The 14,454-nt window shown below is 55.5% G+C and overlaps 1 protein-coding gene across 12 annotated transcripts in view; it reads left to right on the top strand.

The window, feature by feature from the left end:
- Positions 1–444: 444 nt before the first annotated feature.
- Positions 445–14,454, top strand: part of LOC128343637 (protein unc-13 homolog A-like) — a 119,592-nt gene continuing 105,582 nt past the window's right edge. For all 12 annotated transcript variants that reach the window (XM_053293059.1, XM_053293063.1, XM_053293065.1 and 9 more), the window contains exon 1: positions 445–660. In XM_053293059.1, coding sequence (XP_053149034.1) covers positions 639–660 — 22 coding nt within the window. In that variant the 5' untranslated portion in view covers positions 445–638. The remainder of the gene's footprint in view (positions 661–14,454) is intronic.

Raw genomic sequence — 14,454 nt, forward strand, 5'->3', positions numbered from 1 at the left:
GGGCCCACTCCAACCTTGCTACACCACTGAGAGACCTGAAAGGCCAAGTTGAGGACAGATCATCCTGGAGAGAACCTATCTAGGTGGTCGCTAAGAGTCGGCACCGACCGGACGGCACTTAATCAATCAATCAATCAATCAATCAAGCGCCAATCCCAGCAGCACATGGACTGATTCCACCACCGAGAGAGGAGACCGGTCCATTCAGCGCTCTGCAAGCCAGAGGCATTCGGGTTTCGGAAGCAAGCATCCCGAGAGAGGACGCAGACCGCGCCTGGCGCCTCTCTTGGCGAGAGAGGCATCTAGTAGGGGCCCGCGATGATGGCTGCCTGCCAGAGCCTAGGCAAAAGCTCGGCCGATCAGGCGGTGCCGGCGGAGGCGCCGCCCCCTCCTGGCCCGGCTCGCTCTCTGCCGTCAGGCTGACGTCAGGCGCTGTCCACAGCCCTGGGTGCTGAAGCAAGATGGCTGGCTGCTGAGCCCCAGCAGGAGCAGCCGCTCCCGAGGATGCCGTTTTCTGGCACTCGGCACACGCCCTTCCCGCCGGCCGCCTCCGAGCCGCCCAAAGCCCAGCCGGGAAGCGCCCCCTGCTAGAAGAAGAGCCCCCCCCCGCACACCCACCCCACCCCGAGAGGAGGACCATGTCCCTGCTCTGCGTTGGAGGTAAGGGAAGGGGCAGCAGCCCCAGGCAGGCAGCCGTGAGCCGGAGCCTTGGCTGGAGAGGAAAGGGCAGTTTGGAGGGGGGCGCGCGCGCGTGCACACACACACACCGAAAGCGCTTGGTGGTGGTGGTGGTGGTGGGCGGCGGGGCGGGGTGTGCGTCTGCCAGTCAGTGTCTGGACTGGGTGGACCCCGCGGGGCTGGCGGAGATGCAGGCGCGTGGCAGAGGGAGCCAGCGAGCCAGAGCCGATGCTGCCAGTGCGCGCCCAGCCGCCCGGGCTAACCCAGAAGCAGCCGCCTGCCTGCCCGGGTCAGAGAAGCCGGCGCGTGGAGTTTCCTCTTGGGCGTGGGAGAGGGCGCGCTCCGCGGCCCCCCTCATCTCCCCCCCCCGAATGGGCACTCTTTTTTAGAGCCGGTCGAGGGTGTGGCGGCGTCTTCTTGGCCACTGCAGAGCTCACTCTTCTTCCGTCCCAGGGCGGCGGGCAGCTTCGCTTCCACGCGGAGCTCAGCAGCAGCGGGGAATCCGCGGAGAGGCCAAATCGCTGCTTCCTTCTGCCCTGGCGGCTTCTTGGCGCCGTGGGAATCAATTGCCCCCTTTCTCCGGCGGGGGGGGGCGGCGAGAGGTGTGGTGCGGCCCCGCTCCCCCAACGCGCCTGCCAAAGGCCCGCAAAGGAGCTGCTTCTCCCTGGTCTCTGGAGAAAGGAGGGCTTCTCCCGGCCCCCTCCGGGAGGGGAGGTTTTTTTTCCCCGATGACCCCCCCCCACACACACACACACCCCGCAAGGCTACAGCTGTGTGGAAAGGCCGCTTCTGGATTATTTTGGGATTATGCCCCTGCTAAACGCACAAAAGAGGCCCCTTTTCAAAGTGGCGATTCTCTTTATTGATTTAGCAGGGGGGAGAGCATCTGGCCCTCTCCATCCCCAGCACAGCATCCCTCCAGTGGCTGTGGTGTGGGGTCTGTCTTCAGTTTCTCTTTTAGATTGTGAGCCCTTTGGGGGGCAGGGAGCCATTGTTGAGATCTCCCTCTCTCTCTCCCTCTGTAATCTCTCTTTCGGTGCTTTGGGGACTTTTGTTGAAAAGCTGCATATAAATATTCGTCACATTTGTAGTGGTACGTCATATTCAACTGGTACTCTGGATGCCTCTGAGTAGCAGTTGCAGGGGAGCAACAGCAGGAGAGAGGGCATGCCCTCAACTCCTGCCTGTGGCTTCCAGCAGCATCTGGTGGGCTACTGTGTGAAACAGGATGCTGGACTAGATGGGCCTCCTTGGGCCTGATCCAGCAGGGCTGTTCTTATGTTCTTATGTATCCGTATACTCATGCTAAATTAAAGCGATACCCTTCTAAGGGATGGAAGGTGAGCTCCGTCACCATGAGAGGCGGGGGGGGGGCGCTAGCTTAGGTGGCTTTTTGGAAGGGTGAGTCGGATTTGTGGAGGAGAGGGTGGGCGAAGAGCAGTTAGCCGTGGTGGCTGGGAATGGAGCCACACATCCCAAGGCAGTCTACCTCTGAATGCCAGGAGTTGCAGGGTCTTTTGAAGAGGGAATCTGACACTCCCCATGCGGGGAAAGGTCCATGCATGCCCGTGAGCCAGGATAGCTAGGTGGAGCCTCCATTCACTGGTGCAGTGTACCACTTGAGTGCAAGTAAGTGGGTTTAGATGATTGGAAACATGACCCTGTGAAGTCCAGCAAGACCAGGGATGGAATGGTATGGTAGCTCAGTGCTGGAGCAACTGCTTTGCAGGGGGGAAGTCCGAGGTTCAAGGTCTGGCATTTCCTAACGGAAGGGCTGGGAAACACGCCTCTGAAGCCCTGGAGAGCTGCTGCCAGTCAGAGCAGACAAGCCTCAGCTAGATGGATTAACAGACTGGGTATTCAGGGGCTTCCTGTGGTCATCAAGAGCTTTCCATAGCTCAGTGCTAGAGCATCTACTTTGCAGGCGGAAGCTCCCAGGTTCAGTCCCTGGCAGAATATCCAGACAGGGCACTATGCTGCCAGTCTGTGCAGGCAATTTACGTCCCTTGTGTTCCGATTTGGAATCCCCTTCTTTGAGATGTGACAGTGCCGCTAGCTCAGATTTTAATGGGGTTAAACCTGTCCACAGGATACAGGCCTGTCTATGAGTGGATAGGCACCCCGATATTTATATAGGTTAAATAAATAAATGAAAAATATTGGAGCAGAGCCTCCAGGTTTAAAGGCAGCCTACCTCTGAGTAGCAGCGGCTGTGGGACAAGGGCTGGGGAGGCTGTGGCCTTCATGCCTGGCGTGTGGTCTTCTAAGAACCTCTTGGCCCAGAGGCAGTCTACCTTGGGAAGACCAGATACTTGGGAAGACCAGAGGGGAGGAATGTGTTGGCTTTGGGCCGTTCCTGGGCATTTCCTGCCACTCTCTGGCTACTTGCAGTTGAATGCTGGGCCAGGCAGAGGAACAGAGGAACATAGGAAGCTGCCATATACTGAGTCTGACCCTTGGTCCATCTAGCTCAGTATTGTCTACACAGACTGGCAGCAGCTTTTCCAAGGTTGCAGACAGGAGTCTCTCTCAGCCCTGTCTCGGAGATGCTGCCAGGGAGGGAACTTGGAGAGGTTTGATCCGTTCCAGCCGGCCGACTCTTATATTCCCGTCAATCTGAGAGGCATATGTATTTGGATTAAATCTTGTTGAATAGGCTGGGGATTGCCCCGGAATGTCCATTTGGCCTGGAATGTTTCGCTGAGTGTCCTGAACTGTGTGTCTGTGTGTGTGTGTGTGTGTGTGTGGCCGACTCTTATATTCCCGTCAATCTGAGAGGCATATGTATTTGGATTAAATCTTGTTGAATAGGCTGGGGATTGCCCCGGAATGTCCATTTGGCCTGGAATGTTTCGCTGAGTGTCCTGAACTCTGTGTGTGTGTGTGTGTGTGTGTGTGTGTGTGTGTGTGTGTGTGTGTGTTTTACAACCACGGCTTGGCATGGAGGCCTTCCTTGCTTCTCCTCCCCTGCCAACACGGCTCTTTATTATCCAGTCCGTTCAAGGCAGTGCCTTCCCGTCTCTCTCCACTTTCCTCTCCACCCCCCTCGTCTTCATTCACAAAACCTTGCGTATTACGGAGCAGTATCCCCTGGGCATTGCTGCTGCTGCTGCTGCTGCTGGTGATCCTCTGTGTTTTTAAATTCCAAGTCGGCAGATAATCGATTGAAAGAAATGCTGCATTCACTGGAATCCAAGACTAGCTTTTTTTTCTAGAGTTTTGTTTTTGATGTTAGAAACTGGGGGTGCATCTTAAATTCAGGGTCTGCTTCCTTTTGAGTAAATAGCATAACCTCTACTTAACCCATATTTTTGGCGGCGGGGGGGGGGTCCTCTTAAATTCAGGGTCATCTTCTATTGGGGTAAATAGTAGCCAAGAGGAAGGCGACAGGCGATTTGCAAAAGGTGGCCGCAGTGGGGGGCCTGATCCAGGCTTGGACTGGGTTCTCTCCCCCAGTCTGAAGCAACCCTGCCTGCAGACTCGGGCCCCGTAATGTTCCCGCCCCACCCCTCAACACCAACTGCGGGGAAAGGTAACCTTCCCTGGTCTTTAGCTCTGGGTGGATTCCTGCTCTCCGTAAGTCCTTTGGTGGATAACCAGGCCAAGCAAAGACCAGGAGGGATATTGTATGTTCGCCAGGACTGGGGTGGGTCGGCTTGGCCAGGTGTCTCCAGCTCTCTCTGCTTTTTAAGAGCCCCAGCGGCCGCCCTGCATCTTCTGTTGACGTCTGTCGTGGTTCCCAAAATGGATAAATCAAAGCGCTGGCACCCGCTAGGTGTGCTCGCAGCCTCTGGCGACATGCAGTGGCGGGGAACAATTTATGAATGGATGCATTCGGAAGGGAACGTCTCAGCAGCAGCGATGCTATAAGTCAGCCGGTCTGTTGACGTGGTGCCTCTCCGAAGACGGCTGCTCTCTTCTCACCCTTTCTTAAATGGAGCAGTGGCCGACCAGGGAGGAGATCTGGGTCTGGAGGCAGCGAGCCTGAATTGCCCCCTTTGCTAAGCAGGGGGTGCCTTGGTTTGAATCTGGGTGGGAGACTACATGCGAGCTCTGTAAGGTGGGGATGGAGCCGTAACTCAGTGGAAGAGCATCTGAGGTCCCGGGTTCGATTCCTGGCAGCATCTCCAGGTTGGCCTGGGAAAGACTCCTGCTGGGAATCTTAAGAGAGCTGCTGCCAGCCAGTGTAGACAGTTCTGAGATAGACGGACCGAGGATCTGACTCAGTATAGGGCAGCTTCCTTTGATCCTATTTTTCCTCCATGGGTGTGTTTTCTAAGATCAAGAGGGCCCCCCAATTCAGTGTTTCAATTACAAGGGCATGCTGACCCCAGAACAATTTTTTTAAAGGGTATTGGGGGAAGGCTTATGACATGGGTGGAGTGGGGGGGCCCCCGGTGAACTTCATTAAGACCCCTCCCAGGATTTCCCCATCATTTCAACACAGCCCGAGTGGAAACACGGGCACATTTTAAAAGAACCTCCCTTTGTGCTTCAATACCCAATATTGCTTTATTGTGTGCAGCATTCATGCTTTCCAAAAAAGATCATTGAAACATTTAGGGCAGGGTTCTTCGTTGCAAGGCCCGGGAGCCAATAGCGGCCCCCTTCAACCCTAAGTGTGGCCCCCAATTAACTATTTATTGGGCCTCTGTGAAGCTTTCGTCAAAGCTGAATGCTCTGCCCAGACGCCTGGTGCCATGCAGAGGCGGAGGCTCGCTTGAGCCCCTGCACCATTTTGGATGCCATTGCTGGAGTGGTGGGAAGTGTAGTCTTTCCCAGGGCTTTCCTCCTCCAGCCTCAGAGGCATGATGGCTCTCAATCCCAGTTGCAGGGGAGCAACAGCAGGAGAGAGGGCATGCCTTCACCTCTTGCCTGTGGGCTTCCCAGAGGCATCTGTCTGGTGGGCCACTGTGTGAAACAGGATGCTGGACTTGCTGGGCCTTCTTGGGCCTGATCCAGCCGGGCTGTTCTTATGTTCTCCTGTGGCTCTTAAGAGAGGACTCCATCTCTCTTTAAGGGCCCTCTCAGCACTGAGAAAAGCACAGCATTGTGCGGAAATCAGCACAGTGAGAAACAGGAACATAGGAAGCTGCCGTATACTGAGTCAGACCATTGGTCTATCTAGCTCAATATTGTCTTCACAGACTGGCGGCGGCTTCTCCAAGGTTGCAGGCAGGAATCTCTCTCAGCCCTACCTTGGAGATGCTGCCAGGGAGGGAACTTGGAACCTAGATACTCTTCCCAGAGCGGCCCCGTCCCCTAAGGGGAATCTCTTGCATGTCTCCCTTCAAATGCAAACCAGGGTGGACCCTGCTTAGCAAAGGGGACAATTTATCATCATCTTCTTCATCATCATCTTCATCAAACTTTAGTTATAAGACCGGTGCTCCTCCCACCTGCCTTTCACCCTGAAGTGGCCCCCGCCTGAAAAACAGCAAAGATCATTGATTTAGGACAGGGCTGCTGAACTGCGGCCCTCCTGAGGATGTTGGCCTACGACTCCCATAATCCCTGGCGATTGGCCACTATGGCTGGGGATTGTGGGAGTTGTAGTCCAAAAACAGCTGACGGGGGGGCCTAAGTTGAGCAGGCCTGATTTAGGAGGACTTGCTTGAGATTCCCACAGCCCACTCCAGATCTCAGATTTTGGAGATGACTCACTCCCCTATGCAGCGGGATGGAGGGACACTCTTCTGCTGATGCGTTATGGGGTGAGTCAGCTCCAAAAGTGGGGGGCTCGAACGCCTCTCTTCTAGTGTCACATAGAAACTCCTTCTAGTATGGGCTGGCCTTGTGGTCGCAAGCGTGACTTGTCCCCCTTAGCTAAGCAGAGTCCGCCCTGGTTGCCTTTGAATGGGAGACTAGAAGTGGAAGCATTGGAAGAGATTCCCCTCATCAGGGGAGGGAGCCGCTCTGGGAAGAGCATCTCGGTTCCAAGTTCTCTCCCGGGCAGCATCTCCAAGATAGGGCTGATGAGAGAGATTCCTGCCTGCAACCTTGGAGAAGCCTCTGCTGCCAGTCTGGGTAGACAATCCTGAGCGAGATGGACCGATGGTCTGACTCAGTATTCAGCAGCTGCCTATGTTCCTTGTTGGGAAGCGCGGCATATACACGGCATGGCAATGGCTCTCCAGGGCTGATTCCACCTGCAGAGGCCAGGGAAGGAGCCTAGGCCCCTTCTGCAGGCCTGGCAGGGGCTCTGCCCCCCATTGCCCAGAGCTACGGCTGGCTGGCCCCACCCCATTCTGCTGGCTGTTCAAGGCCAGCCTGAGTCAGAGGCTGGGAGTCTCTCTTCCCGGCTTCCTCCTCGCAGGCCGTGCATCACCCCCCCCCGCCCGCCTGCCCGCCACCTCCCACACTGCCCGGTGACTTCTCGGCAATGCTGCACACACCTCCGCGTCCGCTGATTCTGCTCCGTGTGGGCATCCCCCCTTTGCTCTCTCCCTCCTTGGCGCTGCTTCCCAAGCGGCCTCTCGTTGGTCTGTGCTGTGCTCTGCTTCTTCCAGCTTTGGGGGAGAAAGAGAGAGAGAGAATTAGCAAGCAAGCATTCCCTATTCATCCAGGGCTCTGCGACTCATTCCAGCAAAGGCCTGGAGGGAAAGCGGCTGAGTGATGAGGCAGACACAAGCCACACAGAGCTGCTCAACTCCGGCCCTCCTACAGATGTTGGCCTACAACTCCCATAATCCCTTGCTGTTGGCCACTGTGGCTAGGGATGATGGGAGTTGTAGTTCTAAAACAGCTGGGGGGGGGCTAAGTTGAGCAGGCCTGAGAGCCAGCCTCCTGAAGCAGCCTGTGGAGAGAAGGCCCAGGTAGCATCTCCAGGTCGGTCCCTGGCAGCATCTCCAGGTTGGCCTGGGAATAACTCCTGCCTGAAACCTCGGAGAGCTGCTGCCAGTCAGAGCGGACAATATTCAGTTAGATCAGGGGGTTCCCAACTTGTGGTACTCCAGATGTTGCTGAACGACAACTCCGCACCCACCCACCCCCAGCCATAATACATTGTAGCGGGGGGTGATGGGAGTTGTAGTTTGGCAACATCTAGAGCCCCCGCCCCCCAGGTTGGGAACCCTAGAGTTAGATGGACCAAGGGTCAATCTCAGAATGTGCATAAATGGAAGGCAAGGGTCACAGCTCGGTGGAAGAATATCTGCATTGCATGCAGAAGGTCTCCCAGAATTCAACATTTCCAGGTAGGGCAGGGAGAGTCTCATGTCTGAGACACTGGGGAGCTGCTGCCAGTCAGTGTAGCTGGACGGACCAAAGGCCTGGCTCAGTAGGCAGCAGCGTCATATGGACCACCTAGTTGGTTTGTTACTATATGTCCATGTCTTGCTGTGGAAAGGAACATGTTGATGGATTGAATTTATTGCTTTGCAACCAACCAGAACTTTTTCTCAGCGTGATGCTGTAAAGGCAAAGTGCACCATCGAGTCGGTGTTGACTCCTGTCGCCCACAGAGCCCTGTGGTTTTCTTTGGTAGAATACAGGAGGGGGTTACCATTGCCATCTCCCACGCAGTATGAGACGATGCTTTTCAGCATGTTCCTATATCGCTGCTGCCCGATACAGATGGGAAACACACCAGCGGGGAGTCGAACCGGCAACCTTCTGCTTGTTAGTCAAGCCATTTCCCCGCTGCGCCACTTCAGGTGTACAGGAGGCATAACTGAAACCATGTCCCTATAGGAATGGTGAGGCTAGATTCCTCCGTACATAAAAAAGCACTAAAAGTTGCAAAGCGGGGGGCAGAAATAAGGGAGTACAGCACTACACCTTGGCCTCTCCAGATCCTCCAGTAATGCCCCCCCAAACAAATACCCCCCCAAAAAACACATCCCAATGTGGCTCCACACTGTCTCCAGAAGTGCCTCCAAGCCAAAATTACCACCAGAAATGTGAGATGTGTGCACAGAAACTGTGAATGGCTGGAATTCACCCCTGCAATCATTGAAACCAGGCGTATGTATATATAGCTGGAACTGCAAAAAGCTGGAACTGCAAAGTCAGAACCCGTGAGTGACACAACCGTGATTGGGGGCCTCCTGTATTTTGATCATTGTGCCTTGAAAAAAGCAGCATAGAAATAAACTAAGTGGGTGGTGGGGGGGTTGGGTTTTTAAAAAAAAGTTCTTGAGGTTTGGTGGTAGCTTTGGTCTTTCTTTTCTGCCCTCAGCTGCTTAGAGTGTGCTGGTTGCAGAAGGTCCCAGGTTCACTCCTGGCAGCATCTCCGGGTAGGGCTGGGCCTGGGAGAGACTCCTGCATGAAACCTTGGAGAGTTGCTGCCAGTCAGTGTAGACAACCCTGACCTAGATGGACCACTCAGTAAAAGGCCAGCTTCTGATGGATGTAACCTGTGCAAATTGGAATTATGCCCGCATACACTCCTGAGTATCTCTCTGCAGTCTGCAGTCATCGTCTGATCACATCCATTTTTCCCCCCTCCCTATGTGAAATTTCTGTCTATGGGCCTGTAGCGGGAGGGTTTATTCCCTGCCTGCTGCTACCAAATCTACTAGCTTTAGAAGTGGACTCAATTCTGTTCACAGATCTGTGCATCCATAGAACATAGGACACTGCCCTGACCCTTGGTCTATCTCGCTCAGTATTTCCAGCACTGGCCGGTAGCAGCTTCTCCAAGGTTTCAGGTAGGAGTCTCTCCCATCCCTACCTGGAGATGTTGCCAGGGAGTGAAACTGCAGCCTTCTTCATGCAAAGCAGGGGCGGCCCCATCCGCAAAGGGGAATATCTTACAGCGGTCACATATAGCCACCCATCCAAATGCAAACCAAAGTAAAACCTGCTTAGCAAAGGGGACAATACATGCTCACTACTGCAAGATCGGCTCTCCACCCCAGTTGGATCCCAAGATCCCAATTTCTGAGAACAATTCAGCCCCAAAAAGAAATACAGCCACAAAGGTGGGCAAGTTGACCCAGCTGGTGCCACGGAACGAGAGACCTCAAGCTTCTTCTTAGGAAAACCCCCCAAAGTGTTGGTGTTCGTTCGTCCAACAGCAAGGCGCCTTCCAGCACCGTCTTTCAGAGGTCTTTTCTCTTTCGTTCCGGAAATAGATCCCTGCTTCCGTACTTGGGCGAAGAGTCTTTGTGAAACAGACAATTACCAGCTCTGGAGAAGAGAAAAGAGAAATCTTTTTTCCCCCCTCCAATAAAGCACAGGGGGTGGGGGGTGGGAGGGTGTCACTCGACTGAACGAACCCCCCCACACTTGGCTGTTTGCAAAAGGATGGCATTACTTTGCCTCCGGCCCCACTACGATCTCAGCAACGAAAGAGAAGGTTTTTTTCAGGTAGCTTGTGGTGGGGGGAGAGATAATTTGATTGGAATTGGAATTGGAAAGGGAGACGCCTGATTAGACAGCCAGGGAGATCTCCATCTGGACTTTGTGCCTGGAGCTGCAGACGGAAAAGTCCCCAGGCGTATCGGGTCCCCGTTGCTTGCTGTACCGGTGGGGCTATGAGAGCTCAGACTGGGGCAGTGCCCAGGGCTAGCTCAGTAGTAGAGCCTGTGCTTTACAAACAGCAAGTCCCAGGTTCGATCCTCCATCCCAGCTGAAAGGATCTCTGGTCTAGCAAAGACCTGCCTGAGTAGTACTAGGCCAGATGGATCTATTCCAGGCTGGTCAGGCCTGGGCTGGAATTCTGGGCAGCGCATTTCAAGTTACAGAAGAGTACGGGAACCGGGGAAGCTGCCATATACTGAGTCAGACCCTTGGTCCATCTAGCTCAGTATTGTCTGCACAGACTGGCAGCCAGCAGGAGTCTCTCTCAGTCCTATCTTGGAGATTCCAGCGGGGGAACTTGGAGCCTTCCTCATGCAGGTGTGCAGTTGCTCTTCCCAGAGCAGCCCCGTCCCCTAAGGGGAACATCTTACAATGCTCACACACGCAGTCTCCCATCCAAATGCAAACCAGGGAGGACCCTGCTTAGCAAAGGGAACAGGTCACGCTTGCTGCCACTAGACCAGCTCTCCTCCGTATGGGACAAGGGCGGCCCATTTGCAAGGTGAGGGGAGGCTATTGCCTCAGGTGGCAGACTATTGAGGCGTCGGCAGGGTGGCAAAACGCCCCCTTCTGTTGCTGCCTTCAGAGCAGCTCTTTGGGAGCCATCTGACCCTTGCAAGGGGTGCCTCTCCTCACACTCCTTATGAAGCTTGCTAGAAGCACCAGGAGAGAAGCAGAGGCTGTGAGCTACCTGCCTTCCTCCCTGTTGTAGTACCACTTCCAAAGCTTGCCGGAATTGGTTCTGAAAGGGGGCTGGCCCCCGCCAGGCTTGTGGGGCAAGGCAGCATTTATTATTATTATTATTATTATTATTATTATTATTATTATTATTAATTCGATTTCTATACCGCCCTTCCAAAAATGCCTCAGGGCGGTTTACAAAGAGAAATAAAACAAATAAGATGGCTCCCTGTCCCCAAAGGGCTCACATTCTAAAAAGAAACGTAAGACACACACCAGCCACAGTCACTGGAGGTCCTGTGCTGGGGGTGGATCAGGCCAGTTACTCTCCCTCTGCTAAATAAAGAGAATCACCACGGTAAAAGGTGCCTCTTTGCCCAGTTAGCAGGGGAAATTAGCATTTGGCACCCTGCCTTGGGGGCACCACAATCCCTTGGGCCACCCAAGACAGGGATGGGAGGGACGGAGCATGCCAGCAGGAGTGGCCCAGAAGGGAGGGGAGAGCTGGTCTCGTGGTAGCAAGCATGACCTGTCCCCTTAAGCTAAGCAGGGTCCACCCTGGTTGCATATGAATGGGAGACTAGAAGTGTGAGCACTGCAAGATCTTCCCCTCAGGGGATGGAGCCGCTCTGGGAAGAGAAGAAGGTTCCAAGTTCCCTCCCTGGCAGCAGCTCCAAGAAAGGGCCGAGGGAGAGACTATGTTCCTATGTTGAAGAGCCCCAGTTCCCCAGCAGTTTGGAGCCTGAGTGAATGTGGAAAGCCCTTCATGCCACTTGTTAAGTGGCAAGGGGTTTTTTGTCCATGGGATGTTCAGACGCAGCCTGGGAGAGGCAACGTGGAGCCATTGAATCCAGCATCCCAGAGAAGGCGCAGTCGGACCCTTCGGGCCTGGAAAACACACACCTTCCGCCTGCCAAGTGCTGGAGGGTTTTCGGTGACATTCATTGGCGATGGAGCACTGAGCGGGGTTGCGATGGGCCGCACGGACTGGGGTGCTCCGCTGTCCCCCCGCTGTCCGGAGGCTACCCCCCACGCCACTCGCCTCAACGGTTGGCGGGACCCCCAGAGGTGCAGCCGAACCCCCTGGTGGGCCAGCAGCAAGGGGAGAAGAGGCAGAGCCCCACAGGGCAGGCAGAGATCCCAAGCCTGTCTGCGGGGCCCAGCCCGAAGCCGGAGAGTGCAGCCAGTGAGACCCAGTCGGGCAGCGGCAACAGCCAGAGGCCGGCAACTCAGTGGGGTCAGGCCCGGTCAGCAGCAAGGAGGGAGATGAAGGGCTTCTCCCAGGGGGTGGGCTGAGGAAGGCTACAAAGGGGCAGAAGTATGGGCGTCCGGAGGGGGCAAGAGGGAGCAATCCCCCCCCCCGATTGAGCCAGTTCCCGTTGAATTCAAGAGGGCATACTCCCAAGGTGGAGGGTATTGGACGGCTGCCCCCCCCCACCTGGGAAAAGGCCCGTGGTCCCCCCTGGGGGGAAGGGAGGGGCTCGGACAGGGTGTACAGCCTGCCCCCTCCCTCTTTCAAGGGTTTGGGGTCTATGGGGAGGTGGGGGGCACATCCAGGGAGGTCCTGGGGCCTCTGGGGAGAGGCCAGACTCAGGGAGGAGCCGCTGTTCAGTCGGGGAAGGAAAAGGGAGCCCGGCCCAAGTGGCTGAGGGCCCAGACAGGGCTCTAGGCCCAGACTTATTTTATTTATTTCTTGTTAAATTTATATCCCGCCTTTCATTAAAACAATCCCAAGACTCTTGTCTCCACGCCCATCGCCTGAGCTTTCTCTTAGGACAGGCCAGGGGTGTAGCGAAAGGGGTTCAAAGAACCCGCCCCCCCCGATCCACCCCTCCCTATTTTCTTCATTATCTCCCTCATGCCGAGGGGCTGCCGGAGAGAGGGGCAAACCCGGGCCCCCTCTCCCCTGCTTACGCCCCTGGGACAGGCCCGAGGTGGAGGTGGAGAAGGTTCCAACGCAGAAGGTCCCAGGTTCCCTCCCTGGCAGCATCTCCAAGATCCGGCTGGGAGAGACTCCTGCCTGCAGCCTTGGAGAAGCCGCTGCCAGTCTGTGCGGACAAGACTGAGCTGGATGGACCGAGGGCCGGACTCAGTATACGGCAGCTTCCTATGTCCCTATATGCGCCCAGCCCTCTTTCTCCTCGGCTCCCTGCTCTCCTGCCTCCCCAGCGGACTTCTATTTTCAGCGCTGAGCTGAAGCCGACGCCGACGATGCCGTTGGCAGGTCAGATGTTGCCGTCTCGGGCTGCTAACGGAAGGCCCAGTTTCTGGTGCAGCAGCAGCCCTACAAGGAGAGGCTCGGGGAGCAAGGAAGAGGCCGCCTCTCTCTTCCTCCAGCGTTGCCTCCTGCTGCGCGCTTAAAAGCCGGCTGTCTCCCCTCTCTGCTGGGCTTTGCAGATTTGCCCCCTTACAGACAGGCGGACCCCTGCGGACCCCGGCCCAAGTGTCATCTTGGGCCGGGGTACGCAGAAGCCATTAAAATGGCACCCACTCCTCAAGTCAGGAGGTGCAGAAAGGGCGGGCGGGGGGTGGAATGCTCCGGATGGGGGCAGGCTCTTTCTCACTTCCTTGGGTGCAGAAGAGGGCAACCAAGATGATCAGGGGCCTGAAGCACCTTCCTTATGAGGCAAGGCTACAGCACCTGGGGCTTTTTAGTTTAGAAAAAAGACAACTGCGGGGAGACATGATAGAGGGCTATAAAATCATGCACGGTGTGGAGAAAGTGGACAGAGAGAAATTCTTCTCCCTCTCACATCACACTAGAACCAGGGGTCACTCCATGACATTGATGGCCAGGAAATCTAGGACGAACAAACGGAAGTTTTTTTTCCCCACACAACGCATAATCATCCTGTGGCATTCTCTGCCACAAGATGTGGTGACAGCCAACAACCTGGATGGCTTGAAGAGGGGTTTGGAGAACTTAATGGAGGAGAGGTCTATCAACGGCTACTAGCCTGAGGGCTATAGGCCAGCTCCAGCCTCCAAGGCAGGATGCCTCTGAGTCCCAGTTGCAGGGGAGTCACAGCAGGAGAGAGGGCATGCCCCTTTCATCTCCTGCCTGTGGCTTCCAGTGGCATCTGGTGGGCCACTGTGCGAAACAGGATGCTGGACTAGATGGGCCTCCTTGGGCCTGAACCAGCAGGGCTGTTCTTATGTTCTCTCTACCTACCCCAGGGCCGAGCCATTGGTGGAAAGCTGGCCTTGTGGCAGCAAGCATGAATTGTCCCCTTTGCTAAGCAGGCCCTGCCATGGTTTGCATTTGCATGGGAGACCACATGTGAGCACTGTAAGCTATTCTCTTTAGGGGATGGGGCCAGAGCTCAGGGGAAGAGCCCCTGCCTGCTTGCATGCAGAAGGTTCCAAGTTCCCTCCCTGGGAGTGATTCGCACATGGCTTCATGCTGTGGGGTAAAGGTTGAGTGAAGCCACTTCAAATCACACTTGCGGCATTGAGGGAAGCCGCCCCTCCCCTCTGCTCTCGGGTTTTGTTTTGGAGCAAGTTCACATTGCTTGCCACCATGTTTTCCTTCTAGCCAATGGGGTGTGGTGTGGGTAGAGAGATTTCTAA

The sequence above is a fragment of the Hemicordylus capensis genome, chromosome 2 (genome assembly GCF_027244095.1).
Source record: "Hemicordylus capensis ecotype Gifberg chromosome 2, rHemCap1.1.pri, whole genome shotgun sequence".
NCBI lineage: Eukaryota > Metazoa > Chordata > Lepidosauria > Squamata > Cordylidae > Hemicordylus > Hemicordylus capensis.